This window comes from Epinephelus fuscoguttatus, linkage group LG10 (assembly GCF_011397635.1).
Source record: "Epinephelus fuscoguttatus linkage group LG10, E.fuscoguttatus.final_Chr_v1".
Taxonomy (NCBI): Eukaryota; Metazoa; Chordata; class Actinopteri; order Perciformes; family Serranidae; genus Epinephelus; species Epinephelus fuscoguttatus.
In genome coordinates, this window is record NC_064761.1 from 18,044,003 (window position 1) to 18,066,676 (window position 22,674).

Here is a 22,674-nt window from a genome sequence, read left to right on the forward strand (position 1 = left end):
GTACCTGTCGTCCGCTGCGTGCTGTGTTCACTTCACTAAATATTTCCAAAGAGCGCTTTTTCCTTTATCATTTCTGACCAAAACTGGCTGCTCTGATCCTCCTGCAGCTGCGCTGGTCATATCACAGCAACAGAAATGTGTGCATGCATGCACAGCGACGACAACAAGCCGGGTTGCAGCGAGGGCTCTGTGCCTGCCAGACGCTGCCTGCACAGCACGTGTCCGTCTGACCCGTTGCGCGCACCCGACAGGCGCTGAGGTGGCGTGCACTATTAGTGTCGATACTTTTGTAAATTAGTATTGTATCCGGATACAGCGTTTGAGTATCGATACTTTTCAGAGTATCAATACTTTTGACAACCCTACTTCCCTTACTGATTCCTGATTAACTGTCTAGTTGGGGGAAAAACAAACATGGGCCTACACACACTCACCGTCAACGCAAATGTTTCATTATCTGAGTCTGTACACAGTGCGGCTGCATGGTGCCAATGTCATTATAACAGGATCTTTACCCTCTGCAGCAACGTGGCGCATGTTCACAGTGTCAGATACATGGCTTTCCCGTAATTTAAGCCTACATTGTATAGAAAGATATTTCAGCATGTTGCTGGTGTTGCCAATTGTCATGTTTTGTGAAATGAAGTCAGGCTTTGGACCATTTCTTCCCCTCTGTTGTGACTTCCCCTTACAATTTTCCAGCAGCGTAGATGCATGAGTTTGACGTCAATGGTATGCAAAGAAAACATGCAGTCATAGATAAAAGGGGTTGAAAAGCTCAGAGGCACATGATTTTAATGCATCTGATAATGTGGACCTGGTTCTCAACTGGAACTGGTTCTTGATTCCCACCCCTAGCAGCTGGTGAGCATAGTGGAGCATTTTGCAGCTATAGAATCAGATATTTGCTTCGGAGCTGACGGAGACAAACAACAGAGGTAAAAGGAGAGTGAATAACAGGTTCAGCAAAATTCCAAATGACTGCTAATTTGCTTGGATGTGTAAATAAGCAACCGTCAAGCAAACTTGACACATCAACTTGAAATGTGAGGCGATGTCAGTGTTGTTTGTTTCTGCTTCCTTCAAATGGCCAAAAATGTTAGTGTAAATGTGAATAAAAACATTTTTCAAATATAGATTTGTAACAATCAACAGACAAGAAAATCCACTGTCCCTCATTCCACTGACCTCTCATTTCTGAACCTTTGACATTTTGATTAAAAGTGACCTTGAAGAGCCCATATGATCCTGCTGCTAAACAGCCTAATACTCTGCTGTGGTCTCACATGTGCTGCTCTGAGGAAGCTACTTCACTGAAAGTGACAACAACCTTTTCCATGGCAGCTGAGAGATGGTTTGTTTGCACACTGCAAAAACACACTCTTGTGCATGCAGACATAAACCTGCTGAACAGGCCTAGTCTGTGCAGTGAAGCCTTGATGGGCGACATATGAATCACTGTCCATGTTCGACCAAGTTACAAATACACAAATGCAAACAAACCATTCAAACACATGTTCATAATTGGGGCTTATAACATGAAGCATTGTGGAGGGGCTGAAACCAATCTGCTGGCTGCTCCAGGAGTGCCTCTGTGTGAGTGTGAGTATGTGTGTGTGTTGCCCTCAGCGATGAATACAGGACTCATTAGAATTGCTGTCATGTCGCAGCACTGCCTGCAGCATTTCATCTAAAGCACAGTGGAGCGGCCAGTCAGATTTCAGCATCCAGGAGTACCACTCGAGATTAAAAAGTCAAAAATACCTCGTTCTGTTTCCTGTTCGGCCCGTTGCGATGTTTGAAAATGTTCTTCAGAGGGGAAGAGCAGTGTGGAACCAGATTAAGTTGTCACAACCTCTTTGTAAGTACTGAAGAGGGATCCTTTAAAAAGTAATGCTACCTCTAAGTCAAGGTCTGTTAGTTGGTATACGTTTGTAACTCCAACGTACTTTGATTTATCTTGACAGAAAATATCTGCGGCAAAATAAGTTTGGTTGAATTTTTAGAAAGGGTAGACGGGTCCTTAGATTTACTGGCTGGAGCTTTTATTTTGTTGGCACCTTCTCTGTGTCTCTAATGGCTCTATTTTTTTTTAAACTTTGTTTTATTTATATAAAACCTTTTAGCAGAGAACCATGGTGTTTTCCAGAAAAGAGTAGATAGGACTGTTAAGATATGATTATGAAAGAGAATATGAAAATTACATAAATACAGAAGGATAAGATTAGAAATTACAGAATAAAACAGCAGTAATATAACCCATCCATAATATTAGACTAATAGATAAAAACAGAATTAACGAAGATGCTAAAATATTCAATATTCATTCCTCATTAAGTCTGGAGGAACTCAACTTAAAAAATAAACCATAGCAAGTTTATTTTAAAAAATGGGGAAATTTAAAGCTGCTATGGCTCTTTTGGGGCAGCAGGACACAACATTGATATATTATCACATAATCAAATTGTTTTGGTGAATGTCATAGCAAACAGCTGCTTGTTAGTATTTGCACATTCAGCGGACAGCATTAGTATTCATTTGGAGTCGTGTGTCTTACCAACATTCACGCCTCTCTTATTGTAGCTCTGGTTTGGTCTCCACAACTCCCGAGTGAAATATTTAGCTCTCAAAGGGACAGCTCACCCCCAAATCAAAATACATATTTTCCTTTTACCTGTAGTGCTATCTAGCTATCTAGATTATTTTGGTGTGTATTGCTCAGAGTTGGAGATATCAGCCGTAGTGGTATGTGCCTTCTCTCAAATATAATGGACCTAGATTTTACTCACAGATCACACTTAATGGTCGGCACTGTGGTGCAGTGGCCTTTACAGCAAGACGGTTCTGGGTTCGAACCCGCCGTCTGGTTGGGGCCCTTCTGTGTGGAGTTTGCATGTTCTCTCCGTGTCAATGTGAGTTTTCTCTGTCTTCCTCCCACAGTCCAAAGACATGCAGGTTAGGTAAATTGACTCTAAGCCCTGTGATAGACTGGCCAGCTGTCCAAGGTGTACCCCACATCTCACAGATTGTTAGCTGGGATAGGCTCCAGCACAACAGCAACCTGCAACAGAATAAGCAGTTATGGATAATGAATGAATGGATGAATAGATTCCACTAGGCTTGTGGTACTCAAGACACCAAAAAGAAAACAGCGGTGTTTCCTTCCAGGAACCATGACTCAGTTGCTCAAGATAGAAGATACAAGATAGATTACTACAGAACTAAATCTGCCAACCATAGCACCAAGCAGAAGGAAGCGTGCATCTACTCATGACAACGGGCTACTGCTCATGACAGTGTGAGATGTTATTTTAGCTAGTTAGGTTGAGCTAGCAGAAGCACTGATATAAAATAGACTATAGCACTGCTTCCACCAAACACCTTTGGTTTGGTACCTTTGGAACCAAAAGTAACCCTTCAGACATGGTACCTAGACCCTAGTGTTTCCACTACAAACAATATCCTTAAATGTGGGTGGGGTTGTTGTCACTCACTGCTCCATCCAGCACTGACTGTATTTCCTCTTTACCAGTTGCTGCGAGAGGCAGCAAAACATCCTTTCATACTTTCAGCTCTCCACAGTATGAACAGAGGTTACATGAGCCTCAAAACCAGCCACGATTCAGCCCTGAGCAGAGTGACCATCCGCTATTGACCAATCAACGGACTGCAGTGTTCACAGCTTCACCTTTTAGTACCAGATCTGTGTGCTAGGTACCTCAACAGAGGGGGGACCAAAAATGGGGACGGTATGGAGCAGTTGCATTGGTACCATCCACAACTTTTACAGTGGAAACAGAAAAAAAAGCGCACTGTAAGAAGTTCCATAGAGCTGAAGGGTGCTGCAGAGTTGGGTATTAATTCTGTGATGGCTCTCCAATACAAGAGACACCTTTGAACTACACCTAATCATTTGCTCCATTGGTTATGTAAAAATATTGATTAGTGTGGCTTCAAAAACCAGAGCTATGCCAGCACTACATGTTGGAACAGTGCATATACACATACATACAGTATTATAAACATGAAAACTAATATATTCTCTGCAATAGACCATAAGGCTTGTTTCTGGTAAGACCCACTGTGTGTCCCTCTGTTCCAGGAAGTAGAAGGACACACAAGCTGCAGCACAATGATGTTTTTATGTGACAGGTGTTTAATGGACACACAGAACACTCAGAGATACTGTGTGATTTACAGCATCATGTTCGTAGTGGTGATATCATGGTTAAATTTACAGCCTGCTGCGACGTTGACCTTTGTCAGCGAGCGTGTGTGTGCTTTTGTAACCATGAAAGCAATATGTAAACTAGGCACAGGAGCTACATCAACTTCCTGTGTAAGATGCTATGTAGGTTTCATATTTTGGCTGAATGCATAAGAATAAACAGATACTGTATCTTTGAATGAATGTTGTGATACTAAACGGCGTCCCTGTGTGTAATCTGTGGAAAGTGCCCCACTTTCCGGCTCCTCTGACGCTCTATGCCTCAGTGATCATTGGGCTGCTGTTGTGGATTCTCTCCGGGCTGCTGTCATTATTATTCAGGACCCAGGAAATGGTTTTCACAAACTGTCCTGTGACAGCTGAGCCGGGTCTGGGGTTAAACTGGCTACAGACTCACTTGGCACTGCTGCCCCTCTGAAGAATATATCAGCGGCAATATGAGAATCTAGTGGGTCAATGACAGATAAATGAAGTGTCAAAGATAAAGTTCATTTGAGGCTGGATAGAAAATTTCAGTTATCCTGAAAATGTTTCCATGATGTAACAATATCTACTCTAGAAGAAATGCATCCTGTGTGTTCATTTCCTTCAGACTGCTGCATTAAAGGAGACTGTTCTATAATGTGACGTTACTTTGTGGCTACGCTATAGAGCTATATGTGGTGTGCTGTAAACCTCAGGAATAGAGACAAGGTAATTCTACACAGGAGGCTGTGCATTCAGCATAGTCAAAATTTCTACATACCATCTTCTTTTATTATTCAAGGCTCAAGTGGGTCTCTCCGAAACTCAGGACGTGTGACAACATGGAGAGATAGCTGCACTTACATGTGTTGAGTTGATTGAGCTGAGTGTCTGTGTGCGTATGTGACAATTCAGAGTGTGTGGACAATGTGTGGCCTCTGGTCTTGGCAGGGCAGGATTAGCTCTGTCAGTCTCATGTTGTGAGGCGAAGGGGCAGCGTGACATTTAAATCTGTCCCGTCGAGAAGGACGGTTTTCTGTGCCTCTGTGTGTCTTTCTGTGTATGTGTGTGTGTGTGTGTGTGTGTGTGTGTGTGTGTGTGTGTGTGTCGGGGGCAGCAGGGGTAAGAGTTTTGGAGGGAGGGTTTGCGAAGAATGTTTGAAATGTCATTGCTCCTTACACTGTTTCACTTTGAAAAGGTGACTGTCTCTCTCTCTTTACGTCCCCCTCTGTCTGTCTATCCGTCTCTCTGTCTCTCAGATAAGTTGTTTGGAAAGCGGCTGCTGCAGGCTGGGAGACACATCATGTCTCATAAGTCTTGGATGAAAACGGTGCCCACGGAGAACTGTGATGTCCTCATGACATTTGCAGGTCAGGCGCTCACACAAACTGGTGTTTGTATTTCTTTTTTTGTGTGGACCCTTGTTGAACCCTAACCTTAAAGGACTACTTTACCTACAAAATGATCTTTTGTATATCAGCTACTCACCCTGTGTCACATTAAATCCATGAAAAAAAACTTGATTTTTCACGCATACCTCCACAAAAAATGAAGAATCCAAAAATGGAGAAAAGCGCTGATGAATTGGACTGAATGGGGTCCATGTTTAGCAACAGCAAAACTATGTCAAAACACCTGTTTACAAACTGGCACACAACTTGTGCGGTGTAATCCAAGTCTCATTTATCCAGTGGTATGCTAATTTCTTCCCAAATACATACCTTTTCGCTAAAACTTTGCTATTTAAAACACTTCCATATAATTAGTCTCATGCATGGACAAGTAGTACACCTGGACAAAAGGATAGATTGTGTGGTGCACAAATGCACATGCTTGTAGAAGTGTTTTAAATAGTAAGGGTTTAGCGAAAATGCATGTCATTAGGAAGCACTGAGCATTCAACTGGATAAATGAGACTTGGATTATACTGCATGACTTGTGTGAGAGTTTGCAATGGATATTTTGTTGTTCTTTTTGCTCCAATTATTAAGCTTTCTCCGTTTTTGGATTCTTTGTTCACTGCAGAGGCATGCGAGAAAAAACACATTTTCTTCATATACAATGTAACAGGCAGTGAGTAACTGATAAACAGAAAATTATATTGTGGGTGAGGTATTCCTTTAACCTTAACCATCACAACAACATGCCCAAGGTCAACTCTCACCTGAGCCTGTGTGCAACTAACAGATGGTTTGGGTATTTCCCAAAGCCCAAATTAATATACTTAGATTGTTTGTTTTGTCCAGAACCTGAAGGTGGTCAATATACTATCACATAAGACAAAGAAAAGCAGCAAATGTACATATTTGAAAAGCTGGAACCAACAAATGTTTGGTATTTGTGTTTGAAAATTGACCGAAACAAGCAATAAAAAATGATTGCCAAATAATCTCCCATATAAAACGTAATGCTATGTCTTAACCCTGAAACAGCTCTTTCAATGAGTGGGGACATGCTGTGATGTCCTAACTTTCAAGTACAAGAGCACGCACACAGACACATTTAAATTATGTATTTTAACACAATTTTTGCCATATGAAATGCACTTTTATTTTATTTAAATGCTCCTACCTTCACTGCAGCTTCCCAAAAAGTAAACTGTGGTCTTACTACATACTTTAATTCTGAATTTGTGCTATAAATATAAAGCTGTACATTACCAGTATTATTGTCCAGGCAAGGAAGAAAACAATACAATTTTATTCCTTTTTTCTCCCATTTAAATTCATTTTAGATGACTATTTATCTTCTAAAGAACACAGAGATCCCAGCCTACTACCAAGCAGCAGGGAGCTAATATCTGCAACAGGAGGAATCAATACAGCTCCATGCTGTTGATAATAAAAATGAGGATCGTGACTGTTACATTGATCATACTACCTCACTTTACTTTCTTAACCATAGTCGTGTCGTGTTATGACCAGCTGAGAAAGCAGAGAAGAAGAGTCATTCTCAAGTGTTTGTTAGTACAACTCTTAACCTCCAGCTGCTGCTCAGGAATAAATAGTACAAGACTGTGGGAGTACTCCCGGCAGCTCCCGTGTACAGTGATGCGTGGGTATGGTTGATAATGTATTTTTATTTTTCATTTCCTGCCACAGACACCACAGATGACCACACGTTGCTATGGCTACTGAACCACATCCGGCTGGGAATCCCAGAGCTCATCATCCAAATACGACATCACAAGCACACACGAGTCTACGCATTCTTCGTCACCGCTACATATGAAAAGTAAGGGCTCTCTGTAAAGGTTGTCTATTGTTGGTAACAACTTTTTGCGAGGGTGTATTTAGTCATTGATTTTGTATGTGCCTATTATTAACACTATGACTTTAACTGATGATTATTTTCATTTTAATTATTTGTTTTGTTTGTAAAATGTCAGAAAATAGTTTCACAGAACATAGCATGACATCTTCATATATCCTGTTTTGTCTGATAAACGGTCCAAAATCCAAAGATAATCTATTTACAATGACATATAACCGAGAAAAGAAGCAAATTCTCACACTGTAGGAAGCTCGAACAAATTAGTGTGTGTAAGTTTTACTTGTTAATGACTCAAAACAACACTTAATTGATCATTAATTGGTAGCCAGTTAATTTTCTGTCGACTGATTAATCCAGTTTCACCTCTACATAACGATGGCTGAAGTGAAAATGCAAACAAGCGGAGCTGGCGTTTGGTTTGTGGGCATGTTGGAGACAGGCTGTTAACTTAGCACCTGCTAATCTGTGCTCACCTTTGTTCTCTGATAACGTACAATCAGGATGTTCAGGAACCTGAATTATAGTTCTCTTCCTCTCCAAGACAAACAGACCAGGTGATATAAACTGATAAAACATTGAATAAATCAGTTTCACATAAAAAAATCTGTGTTTTTCTAATACTGCTAGTCACAGAGGGGCTTGTAACTACAGTGGTTGACGTGGAAACGCAATCAAGCAGAGTCAGTGTTTGGTTTGTCTGTTCTGGGCTACAATAGCAACACGGCAGACTCCGTAGACTAGAGCCCGCTCCCTATATTGGTATAAATGGCTCATTCTGAGGCAACAAATGCAAACTCCTATATTCCGGTGATTATACACCAAAGAAAACATGCTTATTATATTATATTTCATTTCTGCCAATATATTCTCCAAAATATTACTACTAATTAGGAACGATAGCTTGAGTTCATATAGGATTTAGAGTTTGATGAGAAAATCCACTTTCATGCCTTTGTGATAAATATGAAGCTGCAGTCAGTAGATGGTTAGCTTAGCTTAGCATAAAGACTAGAAACAGAGGGAAACAGCTAGTCTTTGTTTAATCTGTACATAAACTTTAGCTTCTACTTTATTCTATCCTTTATGCCAAGCTAAACTAACTGTCTCCAGGTTGAACTTTCATAGTTAGTGTACAGATATGAGAGTGGTGCATCAATCCTCTCATCTAACTCTTGGCAAAAAAAGTAAATAAATGTATTTCCCAAAATGTTGAATTATTACTTCAAATAGAATATTTCCAGATTTATAATGACACTTTCTATTTTCCAACCTTGCTGAACAACAAATCTGAAAACAAACCCACTGTGTGATTTCATCCATGCTGTCATGACCTATTACAGGTAGAGTAGTGCTGTTACTGCTGTTTTGTAGTTCTGTAGTTGTGTGAATTAGTCACCCTGGAAAGAGTAAAGACAAGAGGCTATAGCAGATAGAGATAGAGAAACTGCAGAATGGATATATCCCTGCTTCCTCTGGTAGTTTGAAGTTTAGATATTTTCAAATGCCACTGGAGTTTAGATGTTAAAGACAAAAATATCCCTGCTGTTCTATGCTGGTGTAAAATTGTACCTTCATTTGTTGTGGTATTATATTTAGCTGCAGCTATAGTAGGCACAGCAGTTTAGCTCATACACAGCGAATCATTAGTGAGGCTGTGGTGATACCTGGTTTACTGTATCAGCACCTCTGCTCTGCCTCTGGCTGCAGGTTATTTAAAGTTTTGCAGAAGGTTATAGTCAGGCTAAACAGTATAGATTTTATTACTCTGATTACACTGCACGGACACAGTCTCTTGTTGTGAAAACATCTCCAGGGCAGTTGGGGATAAACCCAGGGTCATTTTAATCTCTGCATTGACTTTGGTGTATAAATACTGAGAAATACAATCCAGGGGATCAGGGTGGCACTCGCTGTTCCATACTGCATTTCACCTCTTGACAAATGTAGAGTCCCGTCTGCTGACTGTGCATTTAACAACGAGCCTCTCGAAAAGAAAAGAAAAAAAAAACTCTTAGAGTCTCAACCAAACCTTTTACTAGTGAATGGAATAGGAATAGACAGATGGCTGTAAGGAAGGAAGACAGAGAGCTTTATAGAGACAGATGCAAAGAGAGAACAAGAGAGAAAGGGAGAAGAGAGTGAAGCAGAAAGACAAAGAAGAAACAACAGGGAGGTTAATGTGGTAGGAGGATGGAGAGAGCGCTCTCTGAAAGTGTGCCAGTGGGTTTTAGATGAAATGCTGAAGTAAAATGATTGCTGTGTGACATGAAGCACACTTTCCTCTCTGTCTCTCTCTCTCTCTCTCTCTCTCTCTCTCTCTACACACACACACATACACACCTGCTGTTGACCTACATTTCACATGATAGAAGAAATAACCCAGAAAGTATTCCATCCTCTCAAACTCACCTTGGATAGTCATTCCCTTAACATACTAAAGCGGTGAGAATTTTCATTTTAACCTCTCCTGTGTGAGAATACCGACTGAGTACTTTAGGTGTGTTTCCTGTCAACTGTAGGCTTGCTTTATATTACCCTATCAACTTACAGTAAATGGCATTGCTCTTCCTGCTATGTGTTTGAGTTGGAAGAGAGGAGTTACCAGTGTATAAAATCTGGTTCTATGAGATCAGTCTACACAGCTGGGGTCACACATTCAGTGCTGTTACGTGTTTTATTATTAGTAAGTCTATTTATTGCTTTGTAAATATCTATAGCAGAGAGTAAGGTTGTAAGAAAATATCGATACACTTGAGTATGGTGATATTAAGTTTTACAATACTGTATTGATTCTCAAGGACCTTGTTATCGATTTTTGATTGTTTACAGTTCATTTTCATTTATTTACCTAAAGCAGGGATACTAAACTTGCTTTGCCACAGGGCCACTTTTGTAAAATAACAGGGGGCCGGGGGGGCCAGTCGCAGCAAACAAGCTCTATTTAGATGCTTTTTTATGCACTCTGGCACCTTATTTACATTAAAAATACAACAAAAAATCCCAGTGTGAATCTATTTATTTTCACAGTGAATTACAAAATGGACGGGGGGGCCACCTGGCACTCTGACGTGGGCCAGATTTGGCCCAGTGGCCATTTTGTTTTATTTTGTTTTGTTTCATTTATTTTATTTTTATTTTTTATTCTATTTTTATTTTAATTTTATTTTATCTCATTTTATTTTATTTTATTCCTATTGATTCCTTAATGCTAATTCCTTACATGGCTTGCGATAAATACAAATACAGATCCCACTGTTGTGTCTGGTGTGTTCTTTATATACTGTATAACAGTTTTTCTGAAATATAGATTTAAAAAGTCACCTTGCTTGTATCACTTTAAATTAAATCATAACCCCTGAATTCTAATATGTATCGTATCGCCAGATTCCTGCTAACACATAGCCCTAACAGAAAGTAAGCGTAGCAATGAACACACTCAGTGAGACGTACAGTAAATGCCCTCCTCCTCCTCCTCCTCCTCCTCCTCTTTTCATAGCTGACATACCATCCATTACTCATTTCTCAGCTCTGACTGGGCAGTTTAAAGCATGCCGTCCTGTTCTGCTGAGCCTCTACATTACGTCTGATAGATATTTGCTATATTAGCATAAACCATACGTGCAGTGCTCTCCCTCAGCAGTATTCTGTTCTTTTACAAGGTTAGCTTTGCCCATGCATTCCCTTTGACTGTGTCTCCAAATTAAAGCTCCTTGTATTTGGGGAGAGAGTGTAAAAGGTGATAATGTTTTTGATTAATTAAGAAAGGGGGCTTCTCATCAAGATTCCTGGCAGCAGCAGGAGCTGCGCACCTCTGAAAGGCCTTGCAGTTATTGGCTTAGATTACTAAACAGTTGGTTTAAACAGATACAGCCTGTGTTGTTTAAACAGATACAGCCTGTGTTTTTTTTTCTCAGACAAGGACCTTTACTGTGATGCTGCTGCACACTAAGCAGTATTCAGCGGTGATACAGAAGCTCACATCTCACACTGTAATCCATCATGGTGCTCAACGTACTTCACTGTACTGCTCGTCCAAATGCCCGGAGCTGCATGATGGATGGATGATACAGGCCCACCTAGGCATTGCTCCTGTCCGTGTGTGTGTGTGTATACTATATATACATGTACATGTGAGAGAGGGAGGTGAGCTGTCTGCCTCTGGGGAACAGAGGGCGTGGTGCTGCATTATTACTGCCATTTCAGCACAAAGCCGCCGGGAAGGACAGAAGAAAGAGGAGAAGGGGATGATGGGATAAAGGAGGAGGAGGCGGAGACAAAGGAGAGGACTCTGGGATAAAAGGATAAAGAGAGTAAGGTGGCTGGAAAGAGGAGGGGAGAGTAGACAGAGTGGCTGGAGAATGGAGGAGGAGGGAGGAAGAGAGGAGTTGTGGAGGAAGGGCTGATGGGAAATGAGATGATGAGAGAGAGTGATGAGGTTAAAGCATTAAAGGGGAGTTGAGATGACTTTAACACTATGAAGGACAATCCATCTCCGCTAATGTTATTGTTTGCAGTTGGTTTTGTAATCCCATTAAAAAACTGGCCAAATGCACTGTGGTCATTTCCAGTCAAATGTTTTTTTATACAGCTAAAAAGGAGTTATAAAGAAATTTGTTCAGCTATTACAGCTACTGTAACTGTTTTCATCACTGTTTAATCTGTTGGTAATTTTTCTTTTAATGCCCCAGGTTGTCCATCTGTCCAACCATCCCTCCATGCCATTTTTATGAACATGATATCTCAAGAAAGCCTTGGGGGATTTTTTTCCTTTATTTCAAATTTAGCACAAATGTCCATTTAAGCTCAACGATGAAGTGATTGTAGGTCACTGTCACCTTGTCTGTCTCATTCTTGTGAACCCGATATCTCAAATACACCTAGAGGGAATTTTTTCAAATATGGCACAAATGTTTACTTGAACTCAACAATGAACTGATTAGACTTTGATGGTTGAAAAACAAAGGTCAAGGTCACTGTGACCTCACAAAATATGATTTTGGCCATACCTAAATAATTCATACACTAATTTTGACATATTTTATTGTCTAATAATATAAAATGAAGAAATTAAGACATTTTCAAAAGGTCGAAGGTCAACTTCACTGTGACATCATAATGTTCTGCAAAAATACTTTTCTTTTTTTTAATACTTTATTTTTTCAAGCCCATTTTCATATAAACAGCTTATTTGCTTTTTAGTTTGCAATTCATTACAAAGAAAAAATTCAGTCAGAAATAAAGGGAAAATAAATAAAGAAAAATGTTAAAGATATAAACAACCAATACATTCACAGTATAATAACACTAGAGAAAAGGGAAAGAAATTGATAGCTAAAAAGTTAAAGTGATGTGGGCTAACTAATAATAGAAGATAATAACTAATAAGTTGTAATGTCTCATATACTGTACACATTTTTATACAAAACAGTGACAGTATAGTTACAGTCTCTGATATTCTACAAACCACCTTTGTGAGTTACTTTCTCTATGAAACACAACAAAAACACTTTTCTTGCTATTATTCAATGTCATAAATCAGGAACAGAAGGGGAGACATTTGGTCAGATACTGAATTGGTGATACTAATCTTGGGTGTCCACCTTGAAGCTGTGCTGATTGTATTGATCTTCTGTGCTGCCGGGGAGGAAACATGTGTGAAGCATCCATGTTTTCACAGACATGGATGTGAACTTTAAGTGTAACTCGACTGGTTGGCAGAGGCACGCAACCACGAAGTGTGAATTTTAGTTTACAAATTCATTAATAGAAAGATGCCCATCACAAAAGTGAAATCTCTACATTACTTATATATTGTCTAACCAACAGTCAAAAGACCAAAGATAAAAAATTTGAATGATAAAAAAACCAGAAATATTTACATTTTTGCTTAATAAATTACTTAATTGATTGTTAAAATTGTTGTTGATGAATTAAACGTTAAACAGGAAATGCCAGGTTTTAGGTACACAGCCCTCAGAGTCAAAGAACAGGTTATTAAGAATTAAACATTTTGCATCAACGTTCATCAGTCATACTGGCAGAAGACATATAATACTCTGTAACTCTATCAGTGTCTCTTTGTTGTCCTGCAGTTTGTTGCGAGGTGCTGAGGAGATGGGACTGAGGAAAGCAGTGAAGCCTGAGTTTGGCGGAGGAACACGAAACTTCTCCTGTGAAGAGGATTACATCTACGAGAACATCGAGAGCGAACTGTGTTTTTTTACTTCACAGGTCAGTGTCTCTCACACACGCACGCACGCACGCACGCACGCACGCACGCACGCACGCACACACACACACACAACCATATGCATGTAAATTTGCTGTCATGGCATCACTGCTTCACTCTCCTCCTCTTGTGCGCTGCAGGAGAGGCAGAGCATCATCAAATACTGGCTGGACAATCTACGTGCCAAACATGGGGAGGTGCTTCATAATATCAACTTCCTGGAGGGCCAGCCAATCAGTAAGCTGCATCCTTGATCAGCACAGTGTTGCGAGATGCTATGTGATATTTGTCTTCATTAAACGGGAGGCAGTTATTTGGCAGGCTTTGGAAATAATCCCTCAGTTGGTTTGGGTTTGAAATTATTAGCGGCCTAGATGTGATGGATTTCATTGTGTACTGTAGCTGATAGTTTTATCTTTATACTGCTACTCTTCTTCTGTTGATGTTTCTCTCTCTCTTGCAAATTAAATGTAGAGTAATTTTAACGTACTTAATGCTTTGCTTTATTGTTCTCTGTAGTCCCAGAGCTGAGTGCGCGAGGTGTTATCCAGCAAGTATTTCCTCTACACGAACAGAGGATCCTCAGCCAGCTGATGAAGTCTTGGGTCCAGGCTGTTTGTGAGAAACAGCCTTTAGGTCTGTAGAACAAAATACTTACTAACATATACATAACACAGGAGGACAACCACAAGATAGCAAGGTATTTATAGTTAATGAAAACTAAAATTAGGTATTAAAATACATTTTACTTAACTAAAATGAAAATAAAAACTAGACTTTACTGGAAAAAATATTGTTCTTACAATACTAAAATTAAATAAACTTATACATGAAATGTCCTCAGTTCAGTCTTTGTCAATTTGGTCAAATTTATCAATACAAGAAACATGAGGAGGCTTTGGTGCATATGTTTATTGTGAATGTGATGTCTACAGTCAGTTGCCTTCACAAAGTGCTGTGTTTGTATTGTAATACCTATTCTGAACCTCTTAAATATTGGCCCTGACAAATACCACCCATATAATAATAATAATTTTAAAAAACTACAATCAACCCTGAAACTCATACAAACTGAACTAAAACAAGACATTTTTAAACAATAAAAACTAGACTGAAATGAGCAAACTCATCCTCGAAATGAACTGAAACTAAACTGAATTGAAAACAAAGATTAAAAACTACAGAAAAATAAAAACTAATGAAAAAAACAAAACTGCAAGACATAAGATCGTACTTGGGTGCAGTGTGAATTACCTTGCTCATATCTCATTGCTCTGTTCTTTAACAGTCATAATATGTGTGATATTATCTGTCTAATTTGCTATCTTTCACCCTTTTTTTTCACAGATGATATCTGTGACTACTTTGGGGTGAAGATTGCCATGTATTTTGCCTGGCTGGGATTTTACACCACTTCTATGTTATATCCTGCTGTGATCGGCTTCGTGCTGTGGATGCTCACTGAGTCAGATCAGGTGAGGAGAGAAGCTGTCGTGGCCTTAAATGACTTCAATCACAGACCAAACAAAAAGGCTGTCATAGTAAGTCTGCGCATTTGTGTTATTTCAGACGAGCCGTGACATCTGCTGTGTGGTGTTTGCACTGTTCAACGTGGTGTGGGCCACTCTGTTTCTGGAGCGGTGGAAGAGGAGGGGGGCTGAGCTGGCATTCAAGTGGGGAACACTGGATACGCCGTCCGAATCCCTGGAGGAACCACGGCCTCAGTTCCGGGTGAGAGAAACAAAAACTCTGGCTCCTTCAATCTTTTCTCCTCTCTTCTCCTCTTTCAAGCTGTTTCATGCTTTTTCTCTCTCTGCAGGGAGTCAAGCGCTGCAGTCCCATAACAGGATGTGAGGAGTTCTACTATCCTCCTTGGCGGAGGCGTGTATTCAGATGGCTGGTCAGCCTGCCCATCTGTATCCTCTGTCTCTGCTTTGTCTTCCTGGTTATGCTCATCTGCTTTGAGCTGCAGGTCAGCAATGATGATTTCTGTGGTAGTAAAAATCTCTTCACTCCCTCCTCTGCCTTTGTTTATTCTTTTAAAACTTTTTTATGGGGTGGATGCAATGATGCAGCAAGCCTGTTAAAGTTCTTTGAAGGCTGTGACAAGTTAAAAAGCTGTGATTATGTCTTTGCAGGAGTTTGTGATGGGGATCAAGGAAATGCCTCGGCTAGCTCGCTTCATCCCCAAAATCATGCTAGCTATCACTGTGACCGCATGTGACGAGGTGTACAGGAAAATCGCCTGCTGGCTCAATGACATGGGTGAGTCGAGCTTCCAGATTTATCCAGATCTACATTCACGTTATGAGCACAGCACCTTTTATAGAACAGTGGTTCTCAAACTTTTTAAACCACCATTATGACCAATGTTAAAACACAGTAGCACAGGCCAACCCTATTCAGCTGCGGACAGTTCACGCCAGAGGCAGGTTTATTCAGTTTCAACAGAGCTGCTCGAAATATTCCTCACACTCATCTTCCTAATTGGCCTTTTGCTAAGCCCCGCCCCGTTGTGATGGTCCGACAAGCTGTCGGAGTAAGCATGGAGCCCACGCTGTAACTAACTGCACTCCCTGAAGAAATATTATCATATTTTTTGGAAAAAAAATGAAACAGAGTTTCCAGAGAGAAGCAGACAGAGGGGTCTACAGTCTGTGTTTGAAGGATATATCCAGGACGTCAAACTGACTCAGCAGCAACAACAGGTTAAAAAGACAAAGATAGTTAGAAGCTAAAGTCGAACTATAGGCTACAGATCACAGTGTAAAAGTGAACCACCACATCACTGCTGATCGCCACACAAGACAATGAATATAAAGGGAGACTTTGCTGATGTTGAACCAGCTGTGTGGCATCACAGTGTGTGCAGATGAACGGTGGTTGGCTTCACCCACGTGCTGCTGCCAACACCTGGACCTCCACCGCTGGACAGGGACAGGGATATCTGGAAGAAGTCAAACAACGTTCATCTGCGCACACTGTGATGACACACAGCTGGATGAATATCAGCAAAGTTTCCCTGCTTCCCTTCACTGGTTCCTGTACAGCAGGGTCGGCCTTTTTTTCACTGTTATAATCATTAAAAAGCAAAAGCAGCATGTGTATACATTCAGTAGGCTATATCTTCAGTAGCTAGCTAGCTAACCCTACACTTTGCAAGGTCTGATTTTGGTTTTGGAACAGGGAAGACATGTATATCTTTTTCCAACCTCTCCAGGTAACGAGCATCACACGACGTGCCCCAGGCACAACATTTAGCTCCAAATCCACAAATCCAGCCTGAACATGAAGGAAATCTGAAACAATTGCATTAGAGTCAATGGAGCACAGCTGTGTTGTTGTTGGACCCTGGTCTGAGCCAGCACGATGCTATGTTATGATTGGCCAGTCTGTGTCCGGCGGCGGGACTTAGCGAAGGGTCAGTTGTTCCTGTTAGGAGACATGATTGCAAACCTTTCAGTTTACCTCGGCTTACTATCTTGCTATCACAGTTTAGCTTGTAACTAATCATGGATCTATGAATGTGCTACGTTCTGGACCACCAGTGGCACACATACCACGGATTGAGAACCAGTATTATAGAAGATAATCTGAATAAAATTGCTTTCATCTGACATTCCTTAATACTCCTTGTGGATCTTAAGTAATCCCTTATAAGCTCAAATGACTCTTAGTTTTACAGTATATGACATTGTTTATGAGTTGTGCAGCATGATTTACGTTTTTTCTCTACAGAAAACTATAGACTCCAGAGTGCCTATGAGAAAAATCTCATCATCAAAATGGTTCTTGTGAGTGGCTTTTCATTACATAATATCTGAACCGCCTGTGTCATTTATAAACTTGTTTATTAAATCATTCCTTTTTACACAGCTTTCTTCCTAATGACGCCTGGCATTTCTTTCTCTCACAGTTTCAGTTTGTAAATTCTTATCTCAGCCTTTTTTACATTGGATTCTACCTCAAAGACATGGAGCGCCTGAAAGAGGTAAGAAACATCCCCAGCTCTAATGTTCCTCTGTCACTGATTAGCTCCAGTAATTCATTTGGCCTCCAACATCTGTCATTCTCCCATCCTTAAATGCTTTGCTCTCTCTGCTTACATGCATTGATTTCCATAACCATCCATCCACACATCTCATCCACTTGTCCATCTGTGGAAGATGCTGCTGGTGTTGTCTCTGTTAAGGAGTCTGCAGCGGCAGGTCCGGGTCAATCTGCTGCCTTCCCTCTTCTTCAAGATCCAGATGCTTGTGGTCTCTGTTCCCTGGTTCTTCAGGGCTTTACTCAGGTCCAAAGTATGCTCCCTGTACATCCACTGTTTGGGCGAGAGGGCAAAGGTCCATTTCTGACCACCTGTGTGTTTGTGTTGATTATATGTGTCTGGTGAAAACTTGTGTTTTTTAAATGTCATGTCAAATATAATCCTGTTTTTCTAGCTTCTTAAAAACTCCATATTTTGGAGACACATAGCTTTCACCAGACAGAAAAGATAGATGAGCGGTTTAATGTGGTAGAGAATTTAAAATGTAGCTGTCAGAAGATGATGTTTAAATGATTGGTGTTTTCATTTCTGGCTGTCAGAAATAGTGCCTCGTCTCCTGCATATATGAGCATCATTCCTAGTTACAATAGTTGTGTGTTTTTGCCATTTTCTTTCTTCAACATGGGGATGTGGAGTCAATGTGGATTTCTTTATTGGCCATTTCCTCCCGTGCAGTTTGTGTGAATTGTTCTTCCGATACAACTCTCACCACTCGTACCTCAATTTCTCACTCCGTCTGTCAGTTTCTGTTACACTCTCAGCCAGAGTGCCACCTCATTGAGTTTGTCATATTCTGTTAACATCACCTGACTTCATTGTTTTTTCATGTCTGATTACCAGCCAGCACAGCCCAGCTACTGCAGTTATTTTTCATAGTATATTTACTCTATTGTCAAGACAATCAGTGCACACACAGCTGCATTACAACACAAGTAAAATAACATTAAAACACACAAGCAGGAATGATTTATCTGACTCAATTTTCATACTGTTATGAAATGAATAGAAAGGTAAGAAAAACCTGGCTGAAACATGCAAAAAACCACTGGTGTAGACCTTTAAGTGTCTGAAATGAAAACCATCTGGTGTTGTCAGCTTGATTCTGCCAGCGTCTGACTCTGACGTATCTGTGCCGACTGTTCCGGTAGGTAGCAGTGGGAGAACAGTATCTCCTTTTCTGCACTTCCAAGGTCCTCCATCATTGACTGAAAGTAACATTCTGTCCATGTTCTTGTCAGGAGGTGGCTGTGGTTTTGTTTTTGCATTCCCCGTGCTGTAGCTCGCAGCAATAGGATATTGTGCATCAGCATTATTTGACTTGGAAACAATTGCTTTTAGATTAAAGCCAATAACAGATAGTAAGCTTTGTGATGTTGCAATTCTTAGTAAGTGTCTCCTCTGGGTGTATAATATTAAAGGGCTGAAGACGTGCTCACTGCTCAGTTTTGAGTGTTTTAAAGGTCCAGTGTGAATGATTTAGGTGGATATATGGTCAGGAATGGAATATCAGATAATAAGTTTGTTTTCTTTGATGTATTATCACATGAAAATAAGAATAGTTAATACGTTATATTGTGTCCTAACTAAATGCGACGCCATGCAATCAGTTTGATTGCATTGTTTTCTATTTGACTCTCTTAACTGCCTGCGAGCGATGTGGTGTGGCGCTTCGAGCAAAATTTTTGTTGGACACTCCGTTTCTATTTTATTCCTGTCACTTGCATTGAAAGTGCGACAGTAGACGAGGAATGGCTGATTCACAAGGTTGAAATAAAGATTATCTATATCAGTGGTTCCCAACTGGTGGGTCGCAGGTCCATTCGTAATGTCAAGTTTGTAATAAACACATTTTATTTTAAAGTGCATTGAATTTTAAACACAGGGCTTTTATTTTGAAGTGCAGTTTCCCACTGTAGAGTGAGTGACTAATGGAAAGCTACTTGACAGAGACAGTAAACTATGTATGAGCGACTATGATGCTGAAAGTATTAAACTGTGTGGACCTTGAACTAATGACCAAGGAGAAATCTGGACCTTGTGGCTGGACCAGTTGGGAATCACTGATCTATATGATGCCTCCTCATTTCCATACAATAACCTAAATAATTTGCCATCTGACTGGAGAGAGATCACCAAGGAGCTGAACGCTTCTGGTAAGTCTTGTGTAGGATGCTCAGCAGAGCTTGCTTGTTGTACAAAGAAGAGATGGTGGAATGCTATAGTATGGCAGCAACAACAATGATATGTAAAAGTTACCAGCAATGGTATTGTTGTTAATATAGATAATAAGGAAGTACATACTCACTCATCAGTGGTTACTCTGAGACCACAATTGCTAGGTAAGTTTTTTACATGATGTGACGGAGTTCTATATTTTACAAATCTAATGTGGACAGAGAGTCTCCGATGTAACACTCTGCAGTGCGATAGTTGGATGCTTGCGTCCAGTTAGGACAGGGAGTCAGAATGAGCCGTTTATATCTACATAGGGAGCAGGTCCTTCCCCACGGAAAATGCCATGTTGCACCACCATGTTTCTACAGAAGCTCAAAACAGACAAACCAAACGTCAGCTTTAGATGAGGCCGTTCGTGTTTTCTTGTTGGCTACCTTAGTTAGCAGCCCGATGTCTATAGTTAGCGGATTTTTTTAATGTGAAACTGCTTAATCCAGCGTTATTACCCATTGAAATCACTGGATCCGTTTGTTTTGGAGAATGTGAATAATCCGGCTCCCTCTGAAAAACCTCCTGATCAATGAACACTGTAGAAAATCTACCGGGAGAAGATTCAGCTGGTTGCAATCTGCATTTCTCATCACTGGGTGCCACTAAATCCCCTAAATCTTACACACTGTTTCTTTAAAACATAATTCTGGTTTATTACAACTTGGGGTTAATTTCATAGTATTGGCTAATATTTCTAGGAGTTTTGACAATATCTTACTTGCTGAGATCTGGAAGCAAAGTAACATTATGACAGTTAAGCTTGATGCGTCAAGAAACGTGAGCAGTCAGCTTTATTTGAAGGGAAAACTGAAATCACTCCGCTCATAAAGGTGAGAATAATCATTCATTGCACAGGAAAAACTAACTAGTTTGGGTTTTAGTAATTTCACCCTCTTTTTTTTCCCAAATAAAGTAAGTTTTGCCATCCTGAGGGGTCTGCTTAAAATCTGAGTGAAGACGTTACTTGTCGTGTCAGACCTCTCTTTTGTGATGACGCTGTGATCTCATATTTCTGTAATTAACTTGTTGAGTACATAGTTATTACAAATAGTAAGAAAGCCCTAAAAAGTTGTAACAAACCTGAATTATCCTTCAAGTAAAGGTTATTTGTACTTCCTGTTGCGTGTGATTTGGATTTGTTTGGCAAGGTATGAGTATTACTGAAAGGCCTCGAGTGTCCGTGTCCATCATCCACTAACCTATGTCATTGAAATATGTCAGTGGTCTGAAAGTGCACATCCAGAGTGGATCACATAGTTCAGAAAACTGCGGCTGCACTGCTCCCTGATGGTTCTTTCAAACACTTGAATAAGCATTGACAAATCCAGTTCAGCAACAGTTTTCTGCCTTGTTTGATTTGCGTGTTGATAAAGGCTGCATACAGTGTTTTGGTTGATCTGTTGCATTGGTTCCATGAGGGTGTACCTTACGTCTTTCTCAGCCTGTTCTCATTCCTCTTCTCTGTCCTGCTAGTCCTCTTTTCTCTGTCCAGCCATTTCCAACCTCCTGCATCTCTTCTTTTAAATGCTCTGATAAGTTAGACAGTATATTCACTCAGCTTGGCAGCTACATTTTTTCCAAATGTTTCTCTCTGTCCTTGTCAGATGCTGGCCACTCTGCTCATCATACGCCAGTTCCTTCAAAATGTGAAGGAGGTTCTTCAGCCTTACCTGTATGAGCGCCACAAGCTGGGCGAGCTCACACTGCGAGCTGTGTGGGACCTGCTGCTGTCAGTGCTGCTGAAATATGCCCGGCTGGCGGCTGGAAAAGCTCAGGCGTCTCCCACCGACCAGGCCATGCCAGGACCTGGACTGAGGGGCACCAGGCCTGGGCTGGGGCAGCCAGAGAGAAGGTCAAACTCATTATTTAAACTCTCAATCAATTAATAAATGCGAGCATGCACGTGTAAATATTAACACTGGGATGTCTAAACAGGTGAAATCAATCCTTCGATAATGCAATTTGAAACATGCAATAAGAGAAACTGACACTTTCTCATAATATCAGTGTGATGACGAGTGACATTTAAGTGTTTGTAGCTGTCATTCAAACCAACACTCAAGGCATTAGTCACAACAAACAGACGCGCTCGGGTTCAAATTAAAAGCCACTTTATCTGCACTTGACACTGTCTGCACGCTGCGTGCGGTTGTGATTCATGCCAGTTGGACATTAAGGAAATAGACAGAACACCACTGTGAGATGTGAACACACACACTCACAGAGAGGCTCATTTTGTCTGATGTCTATCTGTCCCTTCAACTTCTCTCAGGGAAAAGAAATGTTTGAACGGAGGATGCGGGGTGCCTGATGAGGAGGAGGGAGGTGAGAGGGACGAGGCTGACAGCGGGAGGTTCAGTGAAGGAGAGACGGAGGAGGAGAGTCTGATCGACTGCGGTTTGAAGCTGAGAAAAGTCAGCTTTATAGAGAAGGTATGAGCTGTGCTAGAACATGCATTTATGATGTATTGAATGAAGACATTACCCACAAAATGATCATTTGTATAACAGTTACTCATCTGGAGGCCTGATGAATTGGAAAGAAAACTTTATTTTTCTCGCTTGCTTCCACGGTGAACAAAGAACCCAAAAACTGAGAAAATTCTTGATGAATTGGAGAAAATGGTTTCGCGAAAGCCTTACCATTTAAAACACAAAATGAATGTATCAGGGAAGTACTGAGCATACGACTGGATAAATAAGACTT

The 22,674-nt window shown here is 40.6% G+C and overlaps 1 protein-coding gene across 2 annotated transcripts in view; it reads left to right on the plus strand.

Annotated features, from left to right (window-relative positions):
* ano8b (anoctamin 8b) overlaps positions 1 to 22,674 on the plus strand; it is a 54,126-nt gene that overhangs the window by 22,689 nt on the left and 8,763 nt on the right. Inside the window, exons 2-15 of one of the 2 annotated variants that reach the window (XM_049588450.1) lie at positions 5,452 to 5,562; positions 7,294 to 7,426; positions 13,558 to 13,696; positions 13,835 to 13,931; positions 14,214 to 14,330; positions 15,042 to 15,169; positions 15,264 to 15,425; positions 15,514 to 15,666; positions 15,833 to 15,959; positions 17,433 to 17,488; positions 17,611 to 17,685; positions 17,861 to 17,995; positions 21,573 to 21,820; positions 22,241 to 22,400. In XM_049588450.1, the coding sequence (XP_049444407.1) occupies positions 5,452 to 5,562; positions 7,294 to 7,426; positions 13,558 to 13,696; positions 13,835 to 13,931; positions 14,214 to 14,330; positions 15,042 to 15,169; positions 15,264 to 15,425; positions 15,514 to 15,666; positions 15,833 to 15,959; positions 17,433 to 17,488; positions 17,611 to 17,685; positions 17,861 to 17,995; positions 21,573 to 21,820; positions 22,241 to 22,400 (1,841 nt within the window). The remainder of the gene's footprint in view (positions 1 to 5,451; positions 5,563 to 7,293; positions 7,427 to 13,557; positions 13,697 to 13,834; positions 13,932 to 14,213; positions 14,331 to 15,041; positions 15,170 to 15,263; positions 15,426 to 15,513; positions 15,667 to 15,832; positions 15,960 to 17,432; positions 17,489 to 17,610; positions 17,686 to 17,860; positions 17,996 to 21,572; positions 21,821 to 22,240; positions 22,401 to 22,674) is intronic. The other variant, XM_049588451.1, reaches the window with a different exon arrangement.